The sequence below is a fragment of the Myotis nattereri genome, assembly GCF_964212035.1.
Source record: "Myotis nattereri genome assembly, chromosome: 15".
Lineage (NCBI taxonomy): Eukaryota > Metazoa > Chordata > Mammalia > Chiroptera > Vespertilionidae > Myotis > Myotis nattereri.
This window is the reverse complement of record NC_138090.1, coordinates 48,613,358-48,641,336: the sequence shown is the minus strand read 5'-3', so window position 1 is coordinate 48,641,336 and position 27,979 is coordinate 48,613,358. Positions and strand designations below refer to the sequence as shown.

At 56.4% G+C, this 27,979-nt stretch overlaps 2 protein-coding genes across 4 annotated transcripts; one reads left to right on the top strand and one right to left on the bottom strand.

Moving 5' to 3' along the window:
• Positions 1-146: 146 nt before the first annotated feature.
• Positions 147-22,764, top strand: TMEM143 (transmembrane protein 143). The gene is made up of 8 exons (XM_081107667.1): positions 147-181; positions 515-755; positions 2,274-2,378; positions 11,477-11,671; positions 12,640-12,770; positions 14,352-14,631; positions 21,087-21,276; positions 21,815-22,764. Exons 1-8 carry the CDS (start codon positions 159-161, stop codon positions 22,012-22,014), a joined length of 1,365 nt encoding a protein of 454 aa, XP_080963793.1. The 5' UTR covers positions 147-158; the 3' UTR covers positions 22,015-22,764.
• Positions 22,765-23,257: 493 nt separating this feature from the next.
• On the bottom strand, positions 23,258-27,242 carry EMP3 (epithelial membrane protein 3 (MAM blood group)). 3 transcript variants are annotated; one of them, XM_081107679.1, is made up of 6 exons: positions 26,901-27,242; positions 26,616-26,672; positions 25,939-26,031; positions 25,600-25,702; positions 24,314-24,454; positions 23,258-23,510 (listed from the first exon to the last, which is right to left on the bottom strand). In XM_081107679.1, exons 3-6 carry the CDS (start codon positions 26,014-26,016, stop codon positions 23,341-23,343), a joined length of 492 nt encoding a protein of 163 aa, XP_080963805.1. In that variant the 5' UTR covers positions 26,017-26,031; positions 26,616-26,672; positions 26,901-27,242; the 3' UTR covers positions 23,258-23,340. The 3 variants fall into 3 exon arrangements, with proteins under 3 accessions (XP_080963805.1, XP_080963806.1, XP_080963804.1); XM_081107680.1 differs by lacking the exon at positions 26,616-26,672 and having other exon boundaries at positions 25,939-26,104; XM_081107678.1 differs by lacking the exon at positions 26,616-26,672.
• Between the last annotated feature and the right edge of the window lie 737 nt (positions 27,243-27,979).

The window sequence follows — 27,979 nt, the reverse complement described above, 5'->3', positions numbered from 1 at the left end:
AGGCGGGCCTATTGCTCGTGCGCAGTGGGGACGGCTTCAGAGGAAAGAAACGGGACCGAGCTCAGGGGAGACCCCGGTTTTGCGCATGCGTCCTGCTGCTGGTTGAAGCTGAATCTTGGGGGACCTGAAAGCCTTCCTGCACATGCGCAGGAGGCTCAATGACAGTCGAGCGTTGGCTAAGGTGAGGGGAGGGAGGGGGATTGCATGGCCAGGGCAGGACGGCCCTGCACCCTCAGGGTAGCCTTTCCGAGCTTCTCCTAAGCTCCAGTGATCCACCTCATCGCCTAGACCCCGCAGAAACCAGTTGTACCACGCCAGGGTGTCTAGGCCCTCAACACGCCCCGGGACCTCAGACCTCTGACCCTTCCCTGGGACCAGGGTCACCGGAGCAATGTGGGAGGGGACCCGCGAGAAGGGCGGACGGGCTCTGCTCCTGGAGGTTTGAGACAGGGAGGTGGAGAGCGCGCTTTTCCACCAGATGCCCTTTGACCCTCTACCCATTTCCCTCGTTTAGGCTCCGGGCACAGGGGCTGGCCATGTTGCATGTGACCCGGGGGGTCTGGGCATCCTGGGTCCGAGGATGGCCAGTCTTGCCCGCGCTCCTGGGGCCCGCCCGGGCCCTGTCCTCGCTGGCGGCCAAGATGGGGGAGTACCGCAGGATGTGGAACCCCACGGAGCCCCGCGACTGGGCGCAGCAGTACCAGGAGCGGTTCATCCCACTCTCCAAGGAGCAGCTGCTCCGCCTCCTGATGCAGGTATCGCCCGTCCGGGGTCCAAGAGCCCGGGGCCTACGACTCCCGGCAGGCCTTGCGGCGGCAGGGCCGTGCCTGCTATGGAGGGCTGCCCTGGCCCCTCCTGGGAATTGTAGTTCCAATTCCCCTTACAGTCCCTAGTGGGCGCCAAGTGAATTGGAACGTAGGGGAGGGGGAGAGGACCTCTGAGATGCAAATGTAGCAGCGATTCCGACTCTAGCTTGTTCTGGGGCTTGAACAAGCACTCTCTGGGGCATGGTTTTTCCCTTTGCAAAATGTGTAGCATCATCCTCATCATTACTATTACTGCTATCTAATAATAATTATACCTATAAAAGCATAATCATAATTATTAAACACGGCGTGAGCTCTTACTACATGGCACTGTGCTAAGCATTTCCCATGTATGGAATCATCAGAACAACCCAATAAGAGATATAATACCACCATCATCTCCATTTTATAAATGAGGGAACTGCAGCAGAAGAAGGGAGGTGACAAGCATACATAATTGGTTAAATAAGTGTGCTCTGGGGTCAGGCAGGCCTAGAGTGGATTTTCAGTCTCTCTTTATCTAGACCAGTGGTTCTCAACCTTCCTAATGCCGCGACCCTTTAATATAGCTCCTCATGTTGTGGTGACCCCCAACCATAAAATTATTTTCGTTGCTACTTCATAACTGTAATTTTGCTACTGTTATGAATTGTCATGTATATATCTGATATGCAGGATGTATTTTCATTGTTACAAATTGAACATAATTAAAGCATAGTGATTAATCACAAAAGCAATATATAGCCCTGGCTGGTTTGGCTCACTGGATAGAGCGTTGGCCTGGGGACTGAAGGGTCCCAGGTTTGATTCCGGTCAAGGGCATGTACCTTGGTTGCAGGCACATCCCCAGTAGTGGGTGTGCAGGGGGCAGCTGATCAATGCTTCTCTCTCATCGATGTTTCTAACTCTCTATCCCTCTCCCTTCCTCGCTGTAAAAAAAATCAATAAAAAAAAATATATATATATATATTTAAAAACAATATATAATTATATATATGTTTTCCGATGGTCTTAGGTGACCCCTGTGAAAGGGTTGTTCTACCCCCAAAGGGGTCGCGACCCACAGATTGGCGACCCACAGGTTGAGAACCGCTGATCTAGACATTGTGGTCCTCAGCGGGTGACTCCCTGAGCCTCATTTCCCCCTCTGAAAAAAAGGGGGTTATCATTCCATTGGCCCCCTTGCATCTCATGTGGGCAAGCAGCGCCCGGTGCGCAGTAAGCACTGTGTGAATGTTGGTGAGTCAGCATCAAAGGGAGAACTTGAACTCTCAGCTCTTTCATTCATCTTTTTTACTATGCCAGGCTACCTCCGTTTCTTGGTCAATAAAATTGACACAACTCCCCCAAACAAAATCAAAAAAGCCCAGAGCTCTGACTGTCTGTATGCGCTGCCAGGGAAAGAATTCCTTCCCACGAGGAAGGGGAGAGAGGCCTAATGGTCAGTCTTGCTTCCCGAGGTAACAGGAATTCCACTCCAGTCCTGCGGAGAAGGTGGCTTTGGAGGAGTTCTCTGCCCACGTGGACCTCTGCACCTTGTTCCACTACCATCAAATCCTGAACCGGCTGCAGGTGAGGGCGGGGCCCCTCCTGCCCCGTCATGCTTGTTTGCTCATCCCTTCATTCAGCAAAAGTTCTCGGAGCACCTACGTGGAATCTGGCCCTGTGTTAAGCCCCGGGGGTGCTGCAGGGAACGGTTCCGGTAAAGCCACACCCTCAGGGAGCCGGCATTCCAGCTGGGGAGATGATAAGCAAATATGAAATATGATACCCGGAGTGGCAAGCGCTGTGAGGATCAATGAGGCAGAGGTTGAAGCAGGTTAGACCGGGATGAGATGGGGGCCCCGGTGGGAGGCAGGACACGGGAGCACAGGGTGTGCAGGGAAGGCTTCTCTGATGAGGAGGCGACAGGCAAGCTAAGACCTGAGTGAAGAGAAAGGAGCTTGTGAGACGAATGTCTGGGGAGGACATTCCAGGCAGAAGGCAAAGCAAGTGCAAAGGTCCTGGGGTGAGAGAGGGCCTGGGGCGTTGGAGAAACAGCAAAAGGTCAGCTGTAGCTGGAGGGGAGGGAGAGGGGGGAGAGAGGCGGAAAATGAGAGCAGAGGAGGAGTGGGGGCACATTGTGCCTGGCCGGGTGGACCGTGGTACGGACGTTGCTTTTACTCTAAGTGAGCTGGGAGCCGCGGGAGGGCTCTGAGCAGAGGAGGAACTGATTTAGTTGTTAACAGGATCCTTCTGGCTGCCGGGGAGGGAACAGACTGTCAGAGGCAGAGCGGTCTAGTAAAGAGTCTATTATGCTTGTCCCGGAGAGAGGTAATGGCAGCTCCGACAAGAGTAATAGCAGTGGAAGTGGTGAAAAGTGGGCAGACGCTGGTAATAGCTGGAGCACGCGGTGGTGTGGGCCGGGTGGCGAGGGAAAGAGAGGAGTCCAGGGTGCCTCCAGCAGTTCTGGCCTGCTCCCCGGAAGGATGGAGATGCGGATGACGGGGCAGGGGCGAGAGGCAGATCTGCAGGGAACATTGAGAGGTCAGCTTTGGACTTAGGCATTGGAGCCACCTGTCAGGCAGGTAGAGAGAGAGAGATGGACTTGAATGTGGGGTCTGGAGGTCAAGGGAGGGGGGTCTGGGCTGAGAAGCAAGCCTGGGAGGATCCTAGATGGTACCAAACGGTACCATAAGGGGAATTAGCCGAACCCCGGGGTGTGCCAGCCTTGAGATCAGGAAGGGGAACTGGAACTTCGGAGGAGGGTGGACAAGGAGCCTCAGAGAGAGAAGTAGAACCCAGGAGGGAGTGGTGTCAGAGATAAATTCTTTTTTTTGAAATAGATTTTTATTGATTTCAGAGAGGAAGGGAGAGGGAGAGAAAGATAGAAACATCAGTGATGAGAGAGAATCATTGATTGGCTGCCTCCTGCACACCCCCCACTGGGGACCAAGCCCACAACCTGGGCATGTGCCCTTGACGGGAATCGATCCCAGGACCTTTCCGTCCACAGGCCGATGCTCTACCCACTGAGCCACACCAGCCTGGGTGGAAGATACATTCTTAGCCGCCTTCTCCTTCTCCTCCCTGGGTCCTGCCTGGGCTGAGCGTCCCCAAGACCACCCTCAGGTTCATTGATTTTCTAGCGGGACTCCCAGAGCTCAAGAAAGCTGTTGTGCTTGAAGTGGTAGCTTATGACACACTGAAAGGCTGGTGAGCATCGTTAGCAAAGAAAAAAGGCCACGGGCAGGGCCCAGAAGAGACCAGGCCAGAGCTGCCACCTGTCCTCTCCCAGCATTGTCCCTAGGACAGGACTTATTCTCCCACCAACAATATATGACAACACGCAGGGAAGCTCACCCGGGCTTTGTCCAGCGTTTGATTGGAGGTTGGTCACGCAGGCCTGGCTGGCCACCTGTGTCACTATCCTAGTTACTCAGCCTCCAGCCCCTCCAGCGGGCAGACTACCTCATGGCCCAAGCCTCCCACCGTCCATCACATTGTTAGCATAGACATGCAGTGTGGCCCAAGGCCCTGGGTAAACCAAGGCACTTTTTATTATTTTATTTTTTTAAAATATCTTTTTATTTATTTCAGAGAAGAAGGGGAGGGAGAGATAGAAACATCAATGATGAGAGAGAATCATGGATCGGCTGCCTCTTGCCTGCCCCCTACTGGGGATCAAGCCCACAACCCAGGCATGTGCCCCTGACCAGAATCGAACCCAGGACCCTTCAGTCCACAGGTCGACGCTCTATCCACTGAGCCAAACCGGCCAGGGCCCAAGATACTTTTTAAAAATATATATATTTTTATTGATTTCAGAGAGGAAGGGAGTGGGAGAGATAGAAACATCAATGATGAGAGAGAACCATTGCTCACCTGCCTCCTCCATGCCTCCTATTGGGGATTGAGCCTGCAACCCAGGCATGTACCCCAACTGGGAGTCGAACTGTGACCTCCTGGTTCATAGGTAGACGCTCATGAGCCATGCCGGCTGGACCCAAGACACTTTAAAATAAGTAAGTAAATAAATAAATAAATAAATATATTATTTATTTCAGAGAGAATCATTGATTGGCTGCCTCCTGAACGCCCCCCATTGGGGATTGAGCCAGTAACCCAGGCATATGCCCTTGACTGGCATCGAACCTGGGACCCTTCAGTCCACAGGCTGATGCTCTATCCACTGAGCCAAACCAGCCAGGGCCCAAGGCACTTTTTAGAAAATATACATGTTTTTGTTGATTTTAGAGAGAGGAAGGAAAAGGTGATAGAAACATCGATCAGCTACTTTCTGCATGCTCCTATTGGGGATGGATCCCACAACCCAGGCATGTGCCCTGACCAGGAATTGAACTGGTGACCTCCTGGTGCACTGGATGATGTTCAACTAACTGAGCCACACTGGCCAGGTGTGCTAAACTAAGACACTTTCATCAGGCAGGACATTCCAAGGTTCTCTCCCAGGAGCCCTTCAGGGGCCAGTCTTTTGTTTGAAATGTGCAGGGTTTGTGCAACCCAGGCCTGCGGAGTTAACCCTTCACTGCACACCGTGTCCTCCTCCAGGTCCTCTCTCTGCTTTGAATAGCGGCAGCGGACAGTGGCCCTCCCTGCTGAGCACTCGCTCACTCTGCGCTGGGCTCATTGACTCCCTCCTGCGGCCCCTCCTCCTGCCGTCAGCCCCATGTGCAGAGGCAGAAACCAAGGCCCCGAGCGGGCCCAGGATGCGCCCAAGATTGCACAGTTCACCAGCGGCAGAGCCAGGATTGACGCCCCACTTCATCCGCCTCCAAGCTCTTCCCTGGGCACTTGTGGCCTCTGGAGTCAGGGTTTTTGTTTTTATGGTGGTTATTTTATTTTTTTTTAATGACTTCTTTTTAAAAATATTTTTTTATTGATTTCAGAGAGGAAGGAAGAGGGAGAGAGAGATAGAAACATCAATGATGAGAGAGAATCATTCATCTGCTGCCTCCTGAACACCCCCTACTGGGGATCAAGGCCAAAACCCAGGCATGTGCCCCTGACTGGAATTGGACCTGGGACCCTTCAGTCCGCAGACCGACGCTCTACCCACTGAGCCAAACCAGCTGGGGCTATTGTTGTTATTTTAATAAATATTATATGAACATTTATATAGAAACATAGAAAGAATAATCAGTGAAGATGCATATTCCCACTGAAGCAGGAGATTTTAAGATTTTTTTTTTTAAATATTGATTTTTAGAGAGAGAGAGAGAGAAAGAGAAACATCGATGTGAAAACGAAACATCCATCAGCTGCCTCCTGCACGCCCCGTACCAGGGGTCGAGCCCACAACCCGGGCATGTGCCCTGACCAGGAACCCAACTGGCAGCCTTTCGGGGCACAGGACAACGCCCAGCCAACTGAGCCACACCGGCCAGGGAAGGCAGGAGGTTTCTAACAGGTACTGAGGGGGCGGGTGGAAGCAGCAGAGGGGCATGGGGGACTGGGGGACCAGTTGTTGGTGACCTAAGTCCCTTGAGGAAGCAGCCTGGGACAGGAAAAGAATAAAGTTGGCAGGGTCCACAGCGGTTCCAAAGCCGGCTTTGTTGTTCGCTAGTCCTGCAGGTGACCTTGGCAGGTGACCGCTCTCTGTTCCTCCTCTCCCTCCCTCATTCACTCATTGAATTTTCTCAGTATATATTTAGTAAGCACCTACTGTGTTCCCCAAATGGTCCGAGGCCCCAGGACACAGCAGCGAGCCTGACAGAGGTGTGTATCTGCCTCATTTGGTCATGTTCTAGTGAGGGGGGCAGGCCCGCGACAAAGGAAAGGAGAATATGTGCAGATGCTGAGTGCTGAGGGCAGGGTTGCCGGGTAAAGTACAGGAAGCCCCATTTATTCATTTGTGCCTGCTGCTGTGAACTGGCGGCTTAAAACAACAGAAATGCATTCTGTCCGCATTCAGGAGTCCAGAAGGTGTGGGCGGAGTGAGTTTCTTCTGGTGGCTCTGAGGGGGATATCAGTGGCTGCGGGCAGCCCTTGGCTTGTGGACACATCACTCCATCGCCATCTTCACATCGTCTTCTTCTCTGTGCCTCTCCATGTCCTTTTCTGTCTCCTATAAGGACACCCTCATTGGATTTAGGATCCGCCTCAATCCAGTCTGATCTCATCTCACTCCTTATCTTAATTACACCCGCAAAAACTCTATCCAAATGGAACATCCTCTAAGGTTCTGAGCGGGCATGGATTTTTAGGGGACACCATTCCACCCTCTCTACCCAGTTACAGTTGAATTTCAGATAAGCTGTGAACGATTTTTTAAGTATAATTATGTCCCATGCATATCAACTATTGCATGAGACACACTTACACTGCAAAATTATTTGCCGTTGATCTGCAAATCAGATTTAACTTGGTGTCCTGTATTTTATTTTTGTCTAAATCTTGTAAGTAATGAAAGAGAAAAAGAAAGCAGAAGTGTTTTGCAATTTTAGGTGTGGTGATGAGGGAAGGCCTCCCTGAGGGGCTGGAGTTTGAGCAGAGACCTGAAGGAGGCAAGAGTGAGCCATGTGGAGAGCTGCAGAAACAGTAAGTGCAAAGGCCCTGAGGCAGGAGTGCAGGAGGAACAGCAATGACGTGGGCGGGGCTAAAGCTGAGTGAGTGAGGCAGGCAGGCCTGGAGATGAGGGCAGGGAGGGGAGTGGGGCCCGACCTGCAGGGCCTTGTGGGACACAGGTGAGGACACAAGGGTGAGGTGGCAGCCACAGGAGGGCTCTAAACTGAGGAGGGACGTGAGTGGACTCAGATTACAGCAGGCGCCCTCTGCTGACCAGGTGGGGTATCGACGGGATGGAGGCTGGGAGCTGGGAGCCCAGTGGTGTGGCCACCTCACCCGTCCAGCGTGTATGGGTGGCTCCTACAAGGGTTGAGAAGTGGTTGGATTCTGGATCTGTTCTGAACGTGCTGGCTCCGGATTAGCTGGTGCCTTGAATGTGTGAGAAAGAGGGGTGTCCAGGATGACCCCAGACTTTGGGCCTGAGCACCTAGAGCAGTGGTTCTCAACCTTCCTGATGCCGCGACCCTTTCATACAGCTCCTCATGTTGTGGGGACCCCCACCCATAAAATTATTTTCGTTGCTACTTGATAACTGTAAGTTTGCTACTGTTATGAATCGTCATGTAAATATCTGATCTGCAGGATGTATTTTCATGGTGACAAATTGAACATAATGAAAGCATCGTGATTCATCACAAAAACAATATGTCATTATATATGTGTTTTCCGATGGTCTTAGGCGACCCCTGTGAAAGGGTCGTTCGACCGCCAAAGGGGTCGCGACCCTCAGGTTGAGAACCGCTGACCTAGAAGGATGGATCTGTCCTCTTCTGAGCTGGGGAGGCTGGCGGGAGCAGCAGGTGTGGGAGGAGTTTCGGGGCCCCAGTTTGGGACGCGGAGTCTACAGTGAGTTTGAGAGGACGCCGCTGGGTATCCACGCGGAAGCATCGGGAGGCGGGTGGCCACCCGTGGGGAAGTGCTGAGCAGGCTCTTGCTGGGTGAGTCTGGACTGGAGACCAATCTGGGGTCCTCAGGAGGTGGATGGGGTTCGAGGCCCCAAGGGGATGCTGGGGGATAGAAAACCACAATTGCCACAAAGACACGGGGGTGTTTTACTTTTTTATTTAAATAAATGTATTTTTATTGATTTCAGAGAGGAAGGGAGAGGGAGAGGGAGATAGAAACACCAATGATGAGAGAGAATCATGGACCGGCTGCTTCCTGCACGCCCCCCAGTGGGGACCAACCCACCCCTAGTGCATGTGCCCCGACTGGGAATTGAACCGTGACCTCCTGGTTCAGAGGTCGATGCTCAGCCACTGAGCCACACCGGCCGGGCCCCAGGGACATCTTTCATTCTTTCAGCAGATGTTTGTGGGTGCCAGGTGGCAGCCGCCGTGAATCAGACGCTCTTTCCCAGTGAACGGACACGTTCAGGCTGTGAGCTCGAAGGGCACCGTCCGGAGAGCGGGTGACAAAGCTGGCCTTGGCCTCGGTCCCGGGCCTGAGTGCGAATTAGGAAAAGGCCCCCCTTTCCCTGGCCGGAGGCAGTCTCACAGGATGGTCCCTCTCCACGCGTGGCGGTTTACGTTTGGAATCATTGACAGTAAATAAGGTTTTAGAATTCTGTTCTTCAGTAGCGTTCATCACATTTCAAGTGCCCGGCAGCCAGCCTCCTGGGACCAGGGGCCACCGAATGGGGGTGCAGATCCAGGTGTTCCCGTCACTGCAGGGTGTTCTGTTGCGGGAAGTTCCATGCGAAAGGGTGACTGTTCGGATGAATGTCAGGGCGACAGCATCTGTGACGGTGCCTCTTAGGCCTGGCGCCTCTGTACAGTGCACGCCCCGCCCAGGCACCGGGCAGGGGAGGGAAGCTTCTAGAGAGGGAGGAGGGAGCTGGGACACAGGAGGAGGAGGAGGATTCAGTCGTGAATGGGAAGGAGGCAGGGAGGGGGCCAGGGGGAGTCTCCCAACAGCGCGTGCCGAGTCCCTGGGCCTGGAGGAAGGAAAGCCAGGGTGGCCGGGGCAGAGGGAGCACAGGGGGGCTTGCAGGCCCCAGTGCAGAGCCTGTCCCGTGAGGGCGGCAGGAGCCCGGGAAGGCTTCTGGCAGGAGAGTGACGAGTTGGATGTGTAATTCCTGATGCATCACCTCCTGGCTCTGTGAACTTGGCACTTACTTCATCTCTCGGTGCCTCAGTTTCCCCATCTAAGTGAGGCTAACGGAAGCACCATCCTCACGTGGCGAGATGTGTGTAACGTTCTTCTAATAGTGCTGCCCAGCGTGCGCCGTTCTCAGGTGTTACTGTGATCGCTTGATAAGCTCGCCCGGCTGCTGTGTAGGGAACAGAGGGGCGGGGGAGCGGGGCAGAGGGCTGGGGAGGCCACTGGGCAGGCTGGACTCACCCAGGCAGGGAGGTGGGATGGGGGGGTACTGTACGAGGGGAGAGAGCAGCCAGGGTCACCTGCGGCACCCAGGCTCCTGGCTTGAAGCTGGTGGACGTGAAATTCCCAGAGAAGAATCTGGCTCGCAGGGGATGCTCGGAGAATATAGAGTTCTTTCTCCTCCACCTCTGAGGTTCCCTCGCTCTCAAACTGCAGCTCGGCGCTGGGAACAGGATTCCTCAAGGTCACTCCTCCAGCCTCGATGTGGCCTCTGGGGCCTGTTCCGTCAGCCGGGGCTGAAGGACTCAGACACAGGCCTTGGCTCCGGCCTCGGGTCCGTCCTCTGCCAGCGCGTCCCGGCCCCGGGAGTTAGTTCCGAAGAGGATTAGCTGGGCATGACTCTCCCGGCATCACCCGGCTCCCTGCTCAGTTGTTCCTGAGGCCCTGGGCCTTCCCCCCTCCAAACCATTGCCCAGGTCATTCCTCCCGCTGGGTATGTGCCACGGTGCACCCAGCCGGAGAGGTCAAAGAGATCACGGAATCGAAGAGTCCGGCACTCAGGGAAGAAGCCAGGGGTGATTGAGGGGAACCGGTTTGAGACAGGAAGTCCAAAATGGTGGTTTTATTGGAAGTTTGGGAATGGAGGGGGGGATGGTAGGCGTATTGGATTCGAGGTGATTGTGACATCCAAAAGCCATTGTCAAGTAGGGAGTTTGTATCAGTTCATATAGAGGCTGAGCTGCTGTGACAAGCAGACCCCACAACCAGATGGCTCAAAGGAGGTGGGGGATTATTTCCCTCCCACTGAACAGCCTGTGGTAAACGGGCCAGGGTGCAGAGGCCACCTTGTTCCACACAAGTTTATGCTGGGACCCAGGTTCCTTCCATTTTGTTGCTCTGCCAGCCCTTAGGGCAGCGGTTCTCAGCCTTCCTAATGCCGCGACCCTTTAATACAGCTCCTCATGTTGTGGTGACCCCCAACCATAAAATTATTTTCGTTGCTACTTCATCACTGTAATGTTGCTACTGTTATGAATCGTAATGTAAATATCTGATATGCAGGATGTATTTTCATGGTTACACATTGAACATAATGAAAGCATAGTGATTCATCACAAAAACAATATGTCATTATATATGTGTTTTCTGATGGTCTTAGGCGACCCCTGTGAAAGGGTCATTTGACCCCCAAAGGGGTCGCGACCCACAGGTTGAGAACTGCTGCCTTAGGGCATTGTCTTCATCTCTGTGTGGTCAAAACGGGGTCATAGGTAGGACAGTGTTCTAAGCTAGCAGAACCAGAAAAGAGGGGACGGTCCGGGGCAGGGGGGCAAGAATTGAGGGGGAAGGTGCACCCATCAATTCTGCTCACATTCTATGGCCTTCGTCCCCCTGGCTACCCCTTGCCTCAGGGAGGCTGGGAAATGTAGTTTATTTGGGCAGTCTGTGTCCACCTTTGCTTTGATTCCTGTGGGAGAACAGGAGAATGCATGCTCACGCACTGGAGTTGGGCATTAGGCCTGGAACGTGGAGGAGAGGTCCAGGCTGGAGATGTGAGTGGGCAGTTATCCGCAAGAGAAGGTATTTGAAGGCATGGGGATGGCGAGGCCACTGAGGGCAGGCTTGGAGGGAGAGAGAGAGAGAGAGGGAAGAGGGGCCCAGAGTCAAGCCCTGGGGCACCCCATCATTTAAAGGAGGGGGCCAGGAACATCCTGAAGTTTACCCATGGTCCCTTACACTGTGACCTCGCCTGTTTCTCTTCTCTCTGACTCTCTCCTCAGGCCTTATATGACCCCATCAACCCGGACAGGGAGACCCTGGACCAGCCGTCGCTAACGGACCCCCAGCGCCTGTCCAATGAGCAGGAGGTGCTGCTGGCGCTGGAGCCCCTGCTGGCCCAGGCCAACTTCTCCCCGCTCTCCGAGGACACCCTGGCCTATGCTCTCGTGGTCCACCACCCTCAGGACGAGGTCCAGGTACCCGTCTTCCAGGGAGGACCACACGCCCAGGGGGCCTTGGGGCAGGGGTGGGCCTTCGGGGGAGGCAGACGCCGCTGGGAGTTGGAGTCTTGGGCCCCGGACACTTGCCCACGTGGCCCGTTTGGTGAATTAGAGAAAGACTCCTCTTTCTCAGGCCACTTCACTGCCCGCTGTTGGGAAAGTAGCATAAGATACGGATCTTCTTAGAACCCAAGACTTTATTACCAGCTGCCAGAACGTTGTAGTAATAAATAAGACAGAACGCTCATCCTCAAAGTCAACAACATTATCATGAAAATGCTAAAAGTTTCCCAAGTTCCACATTTTGGGGCTTTAAGATGTATTTTTTAAAAAGATTTTCTTGTCTCTGAAATTAGGATGTGACTTATAAGTGGTGGTGTGATATAGTTTAATTGGCAGTATATCTTCTCCTTTAATTGCTTTATAAAATAAGGGAGTAGCCCCTGATCGGTGGATAGAGCATCGGCCTACAGGCTGAAGGGTCCCGGGTTTGAGTCCAGTCAAGGGCACATGCCCAGGTTGAGGGCTCAGTCCCCAGCAGGGGGCCTACAGGAGGCAGACAGCCAATGATTCTCTCTCATCATGGAGGTTTCTATCTCTCTCTCACTCTCCCTTCCTCTCTGAAATCAATAAAAATATATTTTAAAAATAATAATAATGGAATGGCTTAAAGCCAGTGGCATCTTAGGTTCAAAGGAATGTGGCGGCGGTGACTGTCACGTGAATGGTGCCATCTGAGGTGGCACGCCCTTGTGCAGTGTCTCACAGCAGTGACCATGCATGGCTGCCCTGCCCGGGCAATGGGGGATGACAGGCCTGGGGGAGGGGCTGAAATCACGGGAGTGGGGGTGGGGTGGGGGTGGGGAGAGACATCTCCTGTCAGCACCCTGCACTCAGGCTCCAGCCCATGCTCAGCTACTTGCTTCCCCTGGCCCCCTTGGCAGGTGACGATCAACTTGGACCAGTACATCTACATTCAGTTCTGGGCCCTGGGCCAGAGAGTCGGGAAGATGCCTCGTATGTCCAGCGTGGGCTCCAAGCGTTACTACTTCTTCAAGGCCACCCCTGCGGAGAGGTGAGGCAGCCCTGTCCCCCAGCTGCAGCGGGAGGGAGCGAGGTTAGAGCTGAGAGGGGACTGACAGGTCAGTGGCTGGGTTTGGAGGTCTGGGCCCGGTGGGAAGTCGAGAAAGGGGGAGGGGTGGGTCATCCAAATGCAGCTTCTTTTAAAAAAAATATTTTTATTAATTTCGGGGGGGGGGAGAGGGAGAGAGAGAGAAACATCACTGATGAGAGAGAATCATCGATCGGCTGCCTCCTGCACCCCCCACACTGGGACCAAGCCCGCAACCCGAGCCTGAGCCCTGGCCGGGAATTGAACTGTGACTTCCTGGTTCAGGGGTCCACGCTCAACCACTGAGCCACGCCGGCCGGGCAATGCTGCTGTTCTTCCCAAGGGAAAGGAGGAACTAGCCTTCGCAGGGGAAGAGAAAGGGCAGGGACACCTCTCCCGTTTTCCAGATGCGCGAGCTGGGCTCAGGGCGGGAAGGCCACGGGCGGGGTGCTGGTAACGTCATCTTTGTAACCGGATATTCCAACACAGAGCGAGTCAGGGCAGCCAGACTCTTGCAGTCACCGCTGGGCCGGTCCGTGACCCAGACTTTCTGGAAATGCGTTTATCAAATATGGTCACGAATCCAGAACACCAAACCAGAACAAAAGCCAAAGACAAAGAACCCCTTACATCCCCTGAACCAGTAATTCCACTTTCAGGACTCGTCCAAGCAGATCCTTAGACTTGCAGTGGGAGCTTAACTGTGTCTCTCCGCTGCGCACACGGGCCCTGACGCCTCATTCTGTTGCCTCTCCAGAGCCTCGCAGCCCTGCCTGGCTCCGAGCAGCCACGGCCAGAGATGTGGGATTGGACATTGAAAGTGCACTCAACGAAAGCCTTTTACTCAGCTCCTCTTATCAAGTGCATACCGTCAGCAGCAACCCCGTGCCCGGGAGTAGGGACTGTATGATGTACCCGATCCCCCGTTGCTGGGCACTGAGCTCAGAGCTGACTTCCCTCCCACCACCGTTCCGTGGCCTTTATTTATTTATTTTTAAATATTTTTTAAAACATATTTGTATTGATTTTAGAGAGGAAGGGCCGTAACCGGTTTGGCTCAGTGGATAGAGCGCTGGCCTGCGGACTCAAGGGTCCCGGGTTCGATTCTGGTCAGGGGCATGTACCTTGGTTGTGGGCACATCTCCAGGGGGTGGTGAGCAGGAGGCAGCTGATGGATGTTTCTCTCTCATCGATGTTTCTGTCTCTCTATCCCTCTTCCTCCCTCTCTGTAAAAAGTCAATTAAAATATATTAAAAAAAAAAAAAGAGAGGAAGAGACAGGGAGAGGGAGATAGAAACATCAATGATGAGAGAGAATCATTGATCGGCTGCCTCCTGCACGCCCTCTATTGGGGCTCAAGCCCGCAACCCAGAGAATCGAACCCGGGACCTTTCAGTCCGCAGGCTGACACTCTATCCACTGAGCCAAATCAGCCAGGGCCGTTCAATGGCCTTTAAAATGACTGTGACGGCAGAGCCGAGCGAGTGCCCTGGGCTGGAGGGGCCCCTGGGCTGTGCTGACCGCCGCCTCCATCCCTGTCCCCAGGAGATACTTTAAGCGGGTGGTGCTAGCGGCCCGCACGAAGCGGGGGCACCTGGTGCTGAAGAGCTTCAAGGACACGCCCCTGGAGGGCCTGGAGCAGCTGCTGCCCGAGCTGAAGGTGCGCACGTCCGCCCTGCAGCGCACGCTGCTCAACCTCTTCCTGGTCGTCTCGGGCACGGCGGTCTTCGTCAACGTGGGCATGGTGGTGCTCACCGACCTGAAGATGGGCACCTCCCTGCTGCTGCTGTTCTTCGCGGCCTTCATGGGCCTGCGGGCCACCAAGGTAAGCCGGCCGCCGGCCGCGCCTCCTGGGTCCCTGCTCCTCGGCATTCCGCCGGAGGCCAGGACACCCTATGTTTTCGCTTATTTCATGTACTATTCCTGCCTCATGGGGTGCCCCTTCCCTTCCCTTCCCTTCCCTTCCCTTCCCTTCCCTTCCCTTCCCTTCCCCCTCCCTTCCCCTCCCCTCCCCTCCCCACCCCTCCCCTCCCCTCCCCTCCTCTCCCTTCCTCTCCTCCCCTCCCCTCCTCTCCTCTCCTCTCCTCCCCTCTCCTCTCCTTCCCTCCCATGTCCTCCCCTCCCCTCCCCTCCCCTCCCTTGCCCTCCCCCCCCTCCTTCCCTCCCCTCCCCTCCCCTCTCCTCTCCTTCCCTCCCATGTCCTCCCCTCCTCTCCTCTCCTCCCTTCCTTCTCTACCTTATTTACTCGCTGCAACCTTGGGCAGGTTTCTTGATCTCTCTGTCCTCCAGTTTCCTCATCTGGAAAATGGGGGTAATAGTGAGACCCACCTCACAGGCTTGTTATGAGGATTAAATGCGCGAAGCCACGGAGAGCACTGGGCACCACGCCTGGCCTGTGGTAGGCGCTGCAGTTGTGTTCCCAGCTGCTCACTGAGAGGCACTTAGCGAAGGGGCGAAGGTTGTGTGTTTTAGAACCAGACGGCCCGGGTTTGGATTGAGCTCTACCGACGTCTAGCTGTGTGACCTTGAATAAGACGCTTAACCTCTCTGTGACCCGCTCCCGCATCTGCAGGGTGGGGATGTCAGCAGGACTAGCCCTAGGGTTGCCGTGGGGTTAAATTAGTGAATGCGTACGGTGCTGAGAACGGAGCCTGACACCAGCACAGAAGGTGCTGTCTGAGAGGTGGCTGTTGCCGCTGTTATCATCACTACTCCCTGGGAAACTGCGTCCTGAGTGTGGCTCTCCCATTCTGGCCGGGTGTCACTACCGCCAGGGCAGCTGTTTGAGAAATAGACAGTTTTTTCTTTTTCTTTTATTGATTTGAGAGAGAGAACCACATCGATTTGTTGTTCCACTGATTTATGCATTCATTGGTTGATTTTATATATATATAATTGATTTTTTACAGAGAAGAAGGGAGAGGGAGAGGGATAGTTAGAAACATCGATGAGAGAGAAACATTGATCAGCTGCCTCCTGCACACTCTCTACTGGGGATGTGCCCGCAACCAAGGTACATGCCCTTGACTAGAATCGAACCCGGGACCCTTCAGTCCGCAGGCCGACGCTCTATCCACTGAGCCAAACTGGCCAGGGCATTTGGTTGATTCTTGTACGTGCCCTTACCTGAGTTGGAACCTGCAACCTTGGCGTATCTAGACGGTGCTCTAACCAACTGAGCTGCCCAGCCAGGGCCAGGGGAACTGTCTCATTTTTATTTTTCGAATATGCTTTTTCTTTTTAAAAAGAATTGACTTTAGAGAGAGAGGGAGAAGGAGAGAGAGAGAGAAACATTGGGGACTGAGCTCACAACCCCGGGCATGTGCCCTGCCTGGGAATCAAACTGGCAGCCTCCTGGTGCCTGGGATGATGCTCAGCCAGCTGAGCCGGCGGATGGGAGCTGTTATTAATGAGCCTTTTGGGCTCCGGCCCAAATGACTGAATTGGAATCTGTGGGCCTGGGGCCCAGGACACTATTTTTAACGCGCTCCCTGCTCGCTTGGGCCACGTGTGAGCGAGTGCAGGGCGGCTGTTCAGTTGTGCAGGTCGCTCACCATCTGAGGGTCTGTGGCCAGAGGACAGGTGGGGGCTGACACCCAACTTGAGCTCTGATGGCTGAGCCCTGTGCCCTGCCTCGATGCCCAGCGGGCCCCAGGGCTGCCTGGTACCGATTCTCCCCTGGGCCGGGCCGGCACCAGCCCTGGGAGTGTGCACTGGCAGGAGGCAGCTGTTGTACCCGCTCTCTAGTCTCGTCGGTTCATTGGTTTCCAAGCTGTTTGCAGCCATCCCAGCGGGCTGTTAGGAAGACTGGCAATAAATTCCGCAGATAACAGCCAGCTATGCGGCCGAGACGGGGCAGGGCTGGGGGAGGGCGCAGGGAGCAATCCCTAGGCCCAGGGAACGCTTTGAAAGGGAGGGTTGGACCTGGTGGAGAAGGGGCTGGGCGAGCATGGTTTGTGGGAAGGCACAGGGCTCCGCCCAGCGTGCAGAGGGGGGAAGGGAGACCCCGTAAGTGGCGGGGCCTTGGACGCCCAGGTAGAGCCCTGGGTTTTATCGTCAGGCCGGGAGCCATGGGAGGGTTGTAAGCATGAGCGAGTGTCTGACCCTGGGTCTCTGAAGGCCCAGTTTAAAACCCAGTTCACTAGTTAATTAATTAACGATTTTAAAAATATATATTTTTATTGATTTCAAAGAGGAAGGGAGAGGGAGAGAGAGAGAGAGAGAGAGAGAGAGAGAGAGAGAGAGAGAGAGAGAGAGAAACAGCAGTGATGAGAGAGAACCAATTGTCCGCATCCCACATGCCCTCTACCGGGGATCTAGCCCATAACCAGGGGCATGTGCCTGACCAGGAATCGAACCATGACCTCATGGCTCATAGGTCGGCGGTCAACCACTGAGCCACCCGGTCCGGGCTCACCAGTTAGTTTAGTGTATCTGTTCAATGCCCCCCCCGCCCTGCCTCCCCCCCCCCCCCCCCCCCGGCTGAGCCTCCAAGCCCTACATGCTGGCCCTCTGCACCTCAGCCCAGCTGCCCCCGCTCTCTACCCACTTGCTCCCTCCTGCAGGTCACTCCTAGATTGTGGTCCCCAAGCTCCTGTCCCCACCTGCTCCCTGGGCATGCCCAAACCCTTCCCATGTGCACCCCGCCCCCCCCACTGGGCTCAGCATCTGTGATTCCAAAGCCCCCTCCCTTTCTGGAGTCCCCATCCCGGGACAGGCGCTCAGATCACACCCGGAGAGGCCAGTTTTGCTGCAGGATGCGCGCCCGCTTTCTCTGCCCCGAAAGCGCTCGCCCACTTCCTAGTTCCCACAAGCAGCTCTCCCGTCTCCTCGATCAGGTGCTCTGTGCTCAGCCCTGCGTAGCCAGCTCGACCAGGGACCAGGCGGAGCAGCGCGGCCCCCTTCCCACTGCTTCTCCTGGTTCTCCACCTGCAGATGGCCCTGTTGCCCCCCACTCACTGGCTAGACCCCTGAAGTTGCCCTGGCCCTGCCTCCAACCCATCCGTCCCAGGCTCTCCCTGCTCCCCGAGTCTCTGTGCCGGCTCCTCCCCTCTGTTCCAGCCCCAGCACAGACCCTCTTTCCAGCCTCCCTGGTCTCCAGTCCGTGCTGATGGCCCCAGGCTGGCCCTGCTGCCATGCTCACAGCCTAGCACCAGGGACCCTGGCTCCCCAGCACCATTCCACGCTTCAGCTCCACCAGAATATGCTGGTAGCGCCGCCCCGCTGCTTCCCCTCCCTTCTCTCCCTTTGCATATGCTGTTCCTCTACTGACACGGCCTTTCCCCCTTCGCTAGGCTGACCAGTCCCGCCCACCCATCACCCTCAGTGCAGAGGCTCTAGAGAGCTTTCCTCCATGTCAGGGCAGGGTGGCGCTCCTGTGGGCCCCGCCATACCCTGGTTCTCTGTGGGTCTCAGCACAGCACAGAGCAGCCCGGGGGCAGCCTGGGGAGGCAGCCGAGCTGGTGCCCCAGAGACACATCAGGCGGGTCCTGCCCTGGAGGGGGCGGTGCCAGGCACCCCGACACCCTGCCACGTACCTGATGGAGGTAGAAGTGGGTCCTTCAGGAACCCAGGCACACAGCTGCTCATCTGTGGTAAGCGAAGTCCGTCCTGAACATTGACATTGAGGCAGGAATGTTTTCTAAGAATGGCCCAGAGGTGCTTGGTCTGATCTGGAGGCCTGAGAGCAGGCGTGCTCGGGGTTAACTGGTTTGTTCCACACGGGGCTGCGCTCAGAGGGGAGGAGTGGAAGGGGAGTGGGAGCTCCGGCCCTGGGGGCACTGGGAGCCATGGGAGGCGCTGGGAGCAGGGGAGGAGCAGGGTCGCCTCTAGCTGTGCAGGGACAGACTGGAATGAGGAGTCTGAGGACAGGGAGGAGGTTGGAGAGGAAGGAACGGCAAAGAGAAGACAGGAGGACGGGCTGGGGACTGACAGGCTGGTGGGGGTGGGTAAGGACGGAGCCAGGGGTCTGGCCTGTGCCTGGGTAGATGGTGGGGTTACCCCAGATATGGACCCCAGGGGAGGAGGGAGGGAGGGTTCGGTGAGGGGAGACCCCCTTCCTCAGTGTGGCCGCGGTGAGTGTGAAGGGCACATGCAGGTGCAGGTGGAGAGGTCTCCAGGGAGAGGCCAGGTCGCATCTGTGTGCGGAGAGGAGCGTGACCGGCTCGTTAACCTGTGAGAATTCCGCACCCTCGGCTCGGCGGGAGCAGACACAGAACCCGATGTGTTTTCATGTCAGCGGGTCCCCGATTCCTGCATCTGCCTTCAGCCGTGGGAATGGCGATTCGTTCCAATGCAGGGACATAAGCCGACTGCAGGGCTTGCAGAAGAGAGCACAGTCCGCGCTCAGCCGTCATCACGTGCGTCGTCAGCGCCGGCCAGGCCAGGCCAGCGGTTTTGCAGGGCGGGGTCGGCTCCAGGCATTTTACGTTGGGCCTCGGCCTCAGGCGGGCAGCGCTCGGTGGGGGCAGAGACTTGCACCTAAAAGGCGGCCCCAGCCCAGTGTGGGTGGAGATCCAGTCGTAGCTAATGTGTAAAGGCTTCTCTGGGCCCTGGCTCTGTGCCAAGGGCTTCATTAACTGAGTTTTGACTTCCTGAGCACTTCCTGTCATCTGCCTCATTTCACAGATAGTGCTGCCTGTCTTAGGTCGTAGCCCAGCGGGGCCACAGCCGGTAGGGGGCAGAGTTCAGACTCATTTCAAGGCCGGCAGCCTGGAGCCTGTTTTGTGGATGAACGGAGGAGTTTGGTGGGAGGTTCCAGTGTGAGCCCCAGGCATGGGTGGGCTCTCCTTCCCCTCCGGAGGGACATCAGGGCTGGGGAAGGAGTCCAGGCAAGGAGGGGTTGACCAATGGGGACGGGTGCAGCGAGCGGACGGCTGGGCCCAGGCCTGCCCTTCTCTTCTTCTCCCCTCAAAGCGGCTTGTGCTTCAAATATTGTTTTTTAAATCCTCACCCAAGGATATGTTTTCTTTTCTTTCTTTTTTGTTGCTGTTAATCCTTACCCAACGATATTGTCTCCATTTTTAAAAATATTTTTATTGATTTCAGAGAGGAAGGGAGAGGGAGAGAGAGAGAGAGAAAGAAACATCAATGAGAGAATCATTGATCGGCTGCCTCCTGCACGCCCCCTACTGGGGATTGAGACCACAACTTGGGCATGTGCCCTTGATCAGAATCGAACCTGGGACCCTTCAGTCCGCAGGCAGATGCTCTATCCACTGAGCCAAACCTGCTAGGGTTATTGTCTCTACTTTTAGAGAGAGTGGAAGGAAGGAAAGGAGAGAGAGAAAAAGAGAGAGAGAAACATAGATGTGAGAGAGAGAAACATTGATCAGTTATTGATCAGTTGCCTTGGGTACACGTGCCCCGAACTGGGGATTGAACCTGCAATCTAGGTATGTGACCTGACCAGGAATTGAACCTGCAACCTTTTTGATTTATGGGAGGATGCTCCAACCAATGAACCACCCAGCCAGGGCTGCTCTTTGAGTACTTTTGTCTGTTAGCACTTCTCTTTAACAGTTACTATTTTAAACCTTTTTTTAAAAAAATTATGGAAAAGTTTTTAAAATGCAGAAATGAAATTATATGACGAGCTCCCAGGCAGCCAGCATCCAGCATCTACAATTAGCAATCGTCAGTTGCGTTTCACCTAAAGATCCCCGCTCTCTCACTACTGAATTATTTGGAAGCAAATCCTAGCATGTCGTCTGCAAATACTTTAGTATGTGTCTGAAAGATAAGGACTTAAATAATTGTAGCAAAAAGTTCCAAGGCTAAAGCCTGTGTCGACTGAAAATCCTTGAACCAATCCATTAATGCATGATTCCGCTGCTGCAAAATATTGTTGGCGGCCTCAGAGTCACCGGCTTGAAAGCAAGTGGATTAAAAATACAAATAGCCGGCCCTCGCTGGTTTGGCTTAGTGGATAGAGCGTTGGCCTGTGGACTGGAGGGTCCTGGGTTCGATTCCAAAGGCACATGCTTGGGTTGCGGGATTGATCCCTGTAGGGGGGTCATGCAGGAGGCAGCCAATCAATGATACTGTCTCATTGATGTTTCTATATCTCCCTCCCCCTTCCTCTCTGAAATCAATAAAAATGTATTAAAAAATACAAATAGTTGGGCCCTGGTCCTGGGGACCTGCACCAGCAGATCTGGGGAGGGCTCGGGAGTCCGCCCAAAGGGCCCTACCAGCGAGAGTGACCGAGGGGGGGTGTGCGCGGGTCCGAGCGCGGCCCTGCCCCTCCCGGTGGCCGAGCTGCAGCTGTCCCGCCTGCAGATGTTCGGGCAGCAGCGCAGCGTGCACGCGCTGGAGCTGGCGCACATGCTCTACTACCGCAGCACGTCCAACAACTCGGAGCTGCTCAGCGCGCTGGCCCTGCGCGCGCAGGACGAGCACGTCAAGGAGGCGCTGCTGGCGCACACCTTCCTGGCCCGGCGGCCAGGGGGCGCGAGCGGCCCGCCCGAAGGTAGGACCCGACCCGGGGACGCCCCCTCCCACCCAGGCCCCTCCCCCCCTGAAACGGCCTCCCCACGGTCACTACAGGGTCGCGACTCCCCTGGATCCCAAGGACCTGCCCCCGTGAGGCACCGTCCCCACGCTGCCCGCCCCCACCCCCTGCTCCAAACGGTCGCCTGGCCCATTCCGAGGTGACACCGGCCCTCAGAGGGGACCCCTGAACCCAGTTAACAGTCTTGATGGACGTGTTTTTTCCTGACCTCAACCTCTGGGTGGCATGTCCCCCCTCCCCGCCCCCCTCCCCGCGTGCGCCTTCCTATACGAGCCTCCACTTTCCCTACAAGAGACCCCTGTCCCTTCCCTTTCCAACAAGAGCCCCCACCCCTCCTGGCTCGTCCCCACATCTGCGCTCCAGAGCCGAGCCTCCCAGGCCTGGCCCCGCTCCCCTCCTCGCCCCTCCCAAGCCCAGGCCCTTCCTCTTCCTGGCCCTGCCCACCCCGCCTTCCAGGTCCCCCTGGCTCCTCACAACTCCCGCCTCTCCCCTACAGAGACCTCCCGCTGGCTCCAGTCGGAGGTAGAGAACTGGCTCCTGACCCAGACGGGCTGTGCCGTGACCTTCAACGGAGCCCGGGCTCTGGGCCACCTGCAAGCCCTGACGGAGAGCGTGGGGACGTACCCGCCTTCGGGGTTCCCCAAACCAGACCCGTTGGCGACCGACACGTCCCCCGCAGGCCCCGCCCAGCAGTGACCACCGGGGAGAAGCCTCTCCGCGCCGCCACCTGGTTAGGAGCTCAGCCCCGCCTCCTCATGACAAACTGCTCATCACAGCTACCATGCATGGCGGCTCTAGTTCCCAATGTTACACTTTATTCCTAAAGCAAAGTCCCCAATCAAGACAGCCTGCATTCCCCCCCCCCCCCCCAGCTGTAAACAACCAAATGGGGGTTCGGCTGAGGAGGGAGTCAGCCGCTCACAGCTGCTAACCCTACTGACCACCTGCGCGCCCCTCCGGCTGCGCCCTCCCGAGGCCACATGTCATTGTCCTTTCAGCCCGCTCCGGGCACAGCGCCCGCCACGGCCACGCTCACCACGGCGGGGCCCAGCCCGCGGCCAGGGGCGCCGCACTGCCGGTGACAGCGTCTGGGCGCTTCGTTTGGGGGCGGCCAGTGGTCGCTGCATGGAAACGATCAGAATTCCTAAAAGAAACCCGAGCTTTCCATCAGTCGCACGACTTCTAAGGCAGGCCGGCCGCCGGGCCCACGGCTCCTCAGCTCGCCCAGGCTGAGGGGGGAGCCGGGGGCCAGCAGGAGCCGGGGGCCAGGCGGACCCGCCCTCACCAGGATGCGATTCCCTGCAGGCCCCCCAACCTCAGGTGCCTTCCCCGCCCTGCGCTCCCCTTTCTACACAAACTACCTCGCCGGACCTTCCCTCCTGCAGGGGCCTGTGCGATATTTATTGGTCTATCATTTCCCTCTCCCGGAATAAATCATGTCTCAGACTCCGGGTGAGTGGGCGGTGTGCAGCGGTGCCATCTAATTCTCACCAAGGTGTCCGGCAGAGAGCGTTTGGGGATGAGGGGCAAGAGGAGGCGGTGGGTTGCAAAGGGGGAAGACTGCGTTCTAAGGGGAATGGAAACGTGTCTCCCAGGGTACGCCAGGGAGCGAGAGACCAACAGCCTAGAACAGCACCCAGGCCTGCCCAGCGGAGTGAGCCCCGTGCACACGGGAGGGGGGGGGGGCCCAGACTCGGTCCTTCCCCGGAAGCCAGTGTCTGGCGGTCCCACTCGGGGGGATCCTGAGACTTGAGATGGCAGGGCCCGTGGCCTTGGGACCTCGGGCTCCTGTGCCCAAGTTTGGAGGGACCAGGGCGGGGGGGCGGGGGCAGGAGCGGGACATTCTGAAGGCGGCACTGCGGGGGGCGGGCTGTCCCAGCTCAGGAGAGCTCAGGCCTGAGCAGCCCGGCCCGGGAGGAGGAAGGAAGGAGCAAAGGCGGGCGGTTAAACGGTTTTATTTTCGGGAGGCGGGCGAGGCAAAGGGGCCGGGAGTGGGCAGGGCCGCAAGGCGCCGCTCAGCGCTCACTCCCGCTTCCGAAGGTGGATGTAGATGATGCCGCTGGCCAGGGCGAGGGGGAAGGCCACCCAGGCCAGGGCGAAGCAGTAGCCGAAGCTGCCCCCAGGCGGGTGCTTGGACAGGATCTCGTTCACGTGAATGGCGTAGATCAGGGCCCCCGTGAACACTGCCAGGCCTGTGGGGAGACGGGACCCAAGAAGACTGCGTATCCCAGCAACCCATGGGGCGAAGGAGCCGCCGGAGGGCAAGCGGGCAGCACCGCTGCCTGCTGGGAGTTGTGGTTTCTCCCCCAACTCTGCGCGCCAGGCTGCTGCAGACCGGCCTTGGGCGCTTTCATCTCTGCGTCTCCTTATCCATAAACATGGGTCGGTAATAGCTCCTCACCCATCCAGTCAAGGAATATTTTTGAAGGTCTACCAGCCAAGCACACAGAGTGCATTAATAAAACAAGAGGGGCTTGCGGGAACATAGGAAGAGAATGTTCCCCAAACCGAGGACTATGATTAATTTAGCCCTTTGCACTTGAAGTAAAAAAAAAAAAAAAAAAAAAAATGGAAAAGTACATAAAACTCCCTGAAGTGTCTGATACACGGTAGGTCCACCAGAAACAGCAGCTGGCTGCCATTATAGTTACAAGACCACTATGATGACTCAGAGTTCTGGGATATTAATCAGTCACCTATCCCTGATTCCCCCCCACCTCCATCTCGGGGGATTTAGATGATCTGCCCACCACCTTCCTCAGCCCTGGCTCCTTGAAGCCCCAAGTGCCAGCTCCCCCATGACTCAGCGACACAGACCACCACGGAGTCGCTGAAGGCTGCCAGTCCCTGGGGGCAGAGCGATGCCACGGAGGCACCTCACATGGTCCTCGGGCTGCTGGGAATCGTCTCCTTTCACCAGTTGTCCATTCTCGGGGTCCCCAGCATCCTGATTGGCCCCCCCCCTTCCCTTCGGTTCCCGGGGAAGCGTGCTTACTGGTGCACAGCTGGCAGAAGCCAGTGGCATAGAAGAGCCCTCCTCGCCGCATGGTGTAGAGCTGGAACATGAAGAGGACGAAGGACAGGCAGCAGAGGATGAGGGAAAGCACCATGAGGGCCTGGACGGCCTTCAGCCAGGCTGCAGGGAGAGAGAGGGGGTCACGGCCACCCGCCCGCTCCCCGTCTCCAGCAACCCCCTCCCCTCCCCCCAGTTTAGAGCCATGCCGGCTTGGATACGTGGGAATGACACAGTCACAACCTTCATTCCTGTCGCTTTGCTAACACCCCCTGATCAGTTTTAGAAGCTGCTTTGCAGAGTCTTTAGGGTTTTCTACAGAAACATGTCCACTGGGAATAGAAACAGCTTTAGTCCCAGGGGTTCTCAACCTGTGGGTCGCCAGCAATGAAAATACATCCTGCAGATCAGATATTTACATGACGATTCATAACAGCAGCAACATGACAGCGATGAAGTAGCCACAAAAATAATTTTATGGTTGGGGGTCACCACCACATGAGGAACTGTATTAAAGGGTCGCGGCATTAGGAAGGCTCTTGCCTTGTCGCATTGGCTACCTCCAGTACAACACTGGATCTAAGTCAAGAGAACAAAAATTCTTGCTTCACTCAAGGGAAACTCATTTCATCTTTTACCTTCTTCTGACTTAGAAATTTTGATAGATGCAAATTGCCCCTTTAGAACTCGGGTGCATCTGCCACTGCCCCCCTCCGTTAGAGCCTGGGAAAGATTCAGCCCCACCTCTAAAAACTCAATGTGGCCCTGGCCGGTTTGGCTCAGTGGATAGAGCGTCGGCCTGCGGACTGAAAGGTCCCAGGTTCAATTCCGGTCAAAGGCATGTACCTGGGTTGCGGGCACATCCCCAGTAGGGGGTGTGCAGGAGGCAGCTGATCGATGTTTCTAACTATCCTTCTCCTTTTCTCTCTGAGAAAAATCAATAAAATACATAAAAAAATAAATAAAAACTCAATATGGTCCTTAGAACTTTGGAGACATAGTCCGAGCTTTTCAGAATCCTGGGAACATTCTCCCAATTTCTTAAACCTCTGAATCATAAGGGAAGGGGGGCTTTTAGCTTGTCCGCTTTAGAACACGAGCATGTTGCTCCCTACCATAGCGATAGGGGGGCCCTACATCGGCCCCCCTCACTCGGCACTGGGAGCCAGACCTGCCCACTCCAACCTTGGCGCCTTTGAGACTTGGTCCCGGGGAAGAGACTTGGGGTGACCCCTCCCCTTTGCAGACCAGCCCCCGCTACCCCTCACCGTTCTCGCTGACATCCTGGCAGAGCCACGTATCGTTGTGACTGATCCACGTGCAGTCAGACCAGAGATTCAGGGACTCCTTCCCGGAGAGGGTCCACCAGGACTGGGATGGGCGAGAAACAAGGGCGGGAATGGGAAAGTGGGCGGGGCCAGGGAGCCTGTGGGCAGGGTTAGGACAAGGGCGTGGTGCCGAGAAGGGGCTGAACTGGGGCAAAACGTGGATTTAGTCAGAAAGGGGAAGGGGGGTGGGGGTGGCGGCATCAGAGGCAGAGGCTGGGGGGAGGGGGCGGGCGCCTTTAGAGGAGGGGTGTGGCGGCGTCTGCAGGAGAGCAGGCTTACCTTGTCCAGAGTGGCCACGAAAAGCAGGATGAGGATGAGGATGTGCAGGGCCGAGACCACCAGCAGGAGGAAGGACATGGCTGCAGTGGGAGCCTGGGGTAGGGGACGTCAGGAGATGGTGGATTCAGGAGGTTGGCACAGGGGAGGGTGAGATGCCCAAATCCTCCTGGAGAAAGGGGCTGGTTCCAGACTCCGGGGTCTGAGGCTGGGAGCCCGGAATCCTGAATCCCCCAGGGGCCGGAGAGGGCCAGGGATGGACTCTTGAGTCCAGGAATGATCGGAACTAGCACTGTGCTTCACTCCGAGTCCCCAGGGCCCCGTCCCGGGTCAGGGCTAGGAACGTGCAAGTTGCAGCCCCTCCGGACGCAGCAGAAGCTGCCCCCAGAGACAGGCATCCTCGACTCACCCCACCCCTCTCCGTCTCTGGGTTCCGGGTGAATCATCGGTGACTCATCCCACCCTCCAGCCTCCGAGTACCAGGGAAACCCCAGCCCCTGGCTGTGCCCACGAGGTCCCCGCCCCACCCTGCTGCCAGACTGGTGCCTGCTGGGCACCCCGTTGGGGAAATATGGACAGGATCTGTGTTTGGGGAGAGAGAGGGGCCTGAGAACAGGGAACCAGCCTCCCACCAGCACGCAGTGCCCAGAAAGGGGAGGGGGCCCGGAGGTGGCCCAGACCTGGGGTGTTCTCAGGCAAAGTTCCCCTCTCGGGGTCCCCCGGGGAGAGCGGACATCCTTGGGGAAAAAATTGCAGGACATTATCCGGTGGAGGGCTCTGCTGGGAACTCGCCCCCCCCCCCGCCCCAAACCTTGCTGGGCCCCACCCCTTTCTGAATCTGCACCCCCAGGGCTAAGAGATCATTTCCGAAATTCAAAGTATCTCCATGGGGGTGTCCTTCCCAAACGGCTGCACTCCCGAGTAAATAAAGGAATCCCAGTCCAGATAACGGACTGGAAACTTACCCCGCGCGGCGGAAAAAGTCAGAGTTGGAGTCTGTCCCTCGCTTGGGCCTCCGTGCCCCGCCCTTCGCCTGCCTCCTTCCACCCTCTCGGGGACCCCGCCTCCCTCGCCGCCTTCCTCCCTCCCTCTCTCTCCCCTCTGGCTCTCTCCGTCCGTCTCCTCTCCAACCTTAGAACCCTTTCTCTCTTTCTCTCTTTCTTTCTCTCTCTCGCCCTTTCTCCCCTGTCCTCACTGCCTATACCTTTTCCCTCTCTCTCTCCTCACTCTCCGGGTTTCTCTTCCTCTGCTCCTCTCAATATATATACCGACCCTTTTATACCCACCCGCACCGCACCCAGCTGAGGTTTGCCGCCAGAGGGAGGGCCCAGGCACTCCGGTTCTTCATTCTCTGAGCCCGCCCACTGCCCCCACATGCGAATCTGTTGGGGCTCCCTCCCAGGGTTGAGATGAGAAGTCCTTGGAGGGAGTGGAGAGGAGCCGGGGCCCTGGGGTGGGGCGTCAGGGGTGGGAGGGCCAGATTCTCAGGCCTCCGCTCTGGGTCTTGTCCTGGGACCTGGGACCTGGGACCTGGGACCTGGGACCGGATGTCTGCTTTTCTTTTCTTTTCTTTTTTAAAAATATATTTTATTGATGTTTTACAGAGAGAAAGGGAGAGGGATAGAGAGTTAGAAACATCGATCAGCTGCCTCCTGCACACTCCCTACTGGGGATGTGCCCGCAACCAAGGTACATGCCCCTGAGCGGAATCGAACCCGGGACCCCTCAGTCCGCAGGCCGACGCTCTATCCACTGAGTCAAACCGGTCAGGGCTGTCTGCTTTTCTTGATGGGACTTAGGACTGGATACTCCCGAGGGATGGGAGCCTGAGGGAGGAGCCCAGATTCCTGCAGTGGGGAGTGGGCTGGTGGGCTGAGGGCTGGTGGACTTGGCACCATGGGGGCGGGGGGGGGGGGGGGAGGGGGGTGTCGGTCAGGGATGGGAAACTGAGGGAGCAGGGAGTGGAAGTTAAGACCACCATTTCCTGCCTTGGGGGGGCGGGGGTGGGGGAAGGCCTTGACTAATTACATCCACTCTCTGAGCC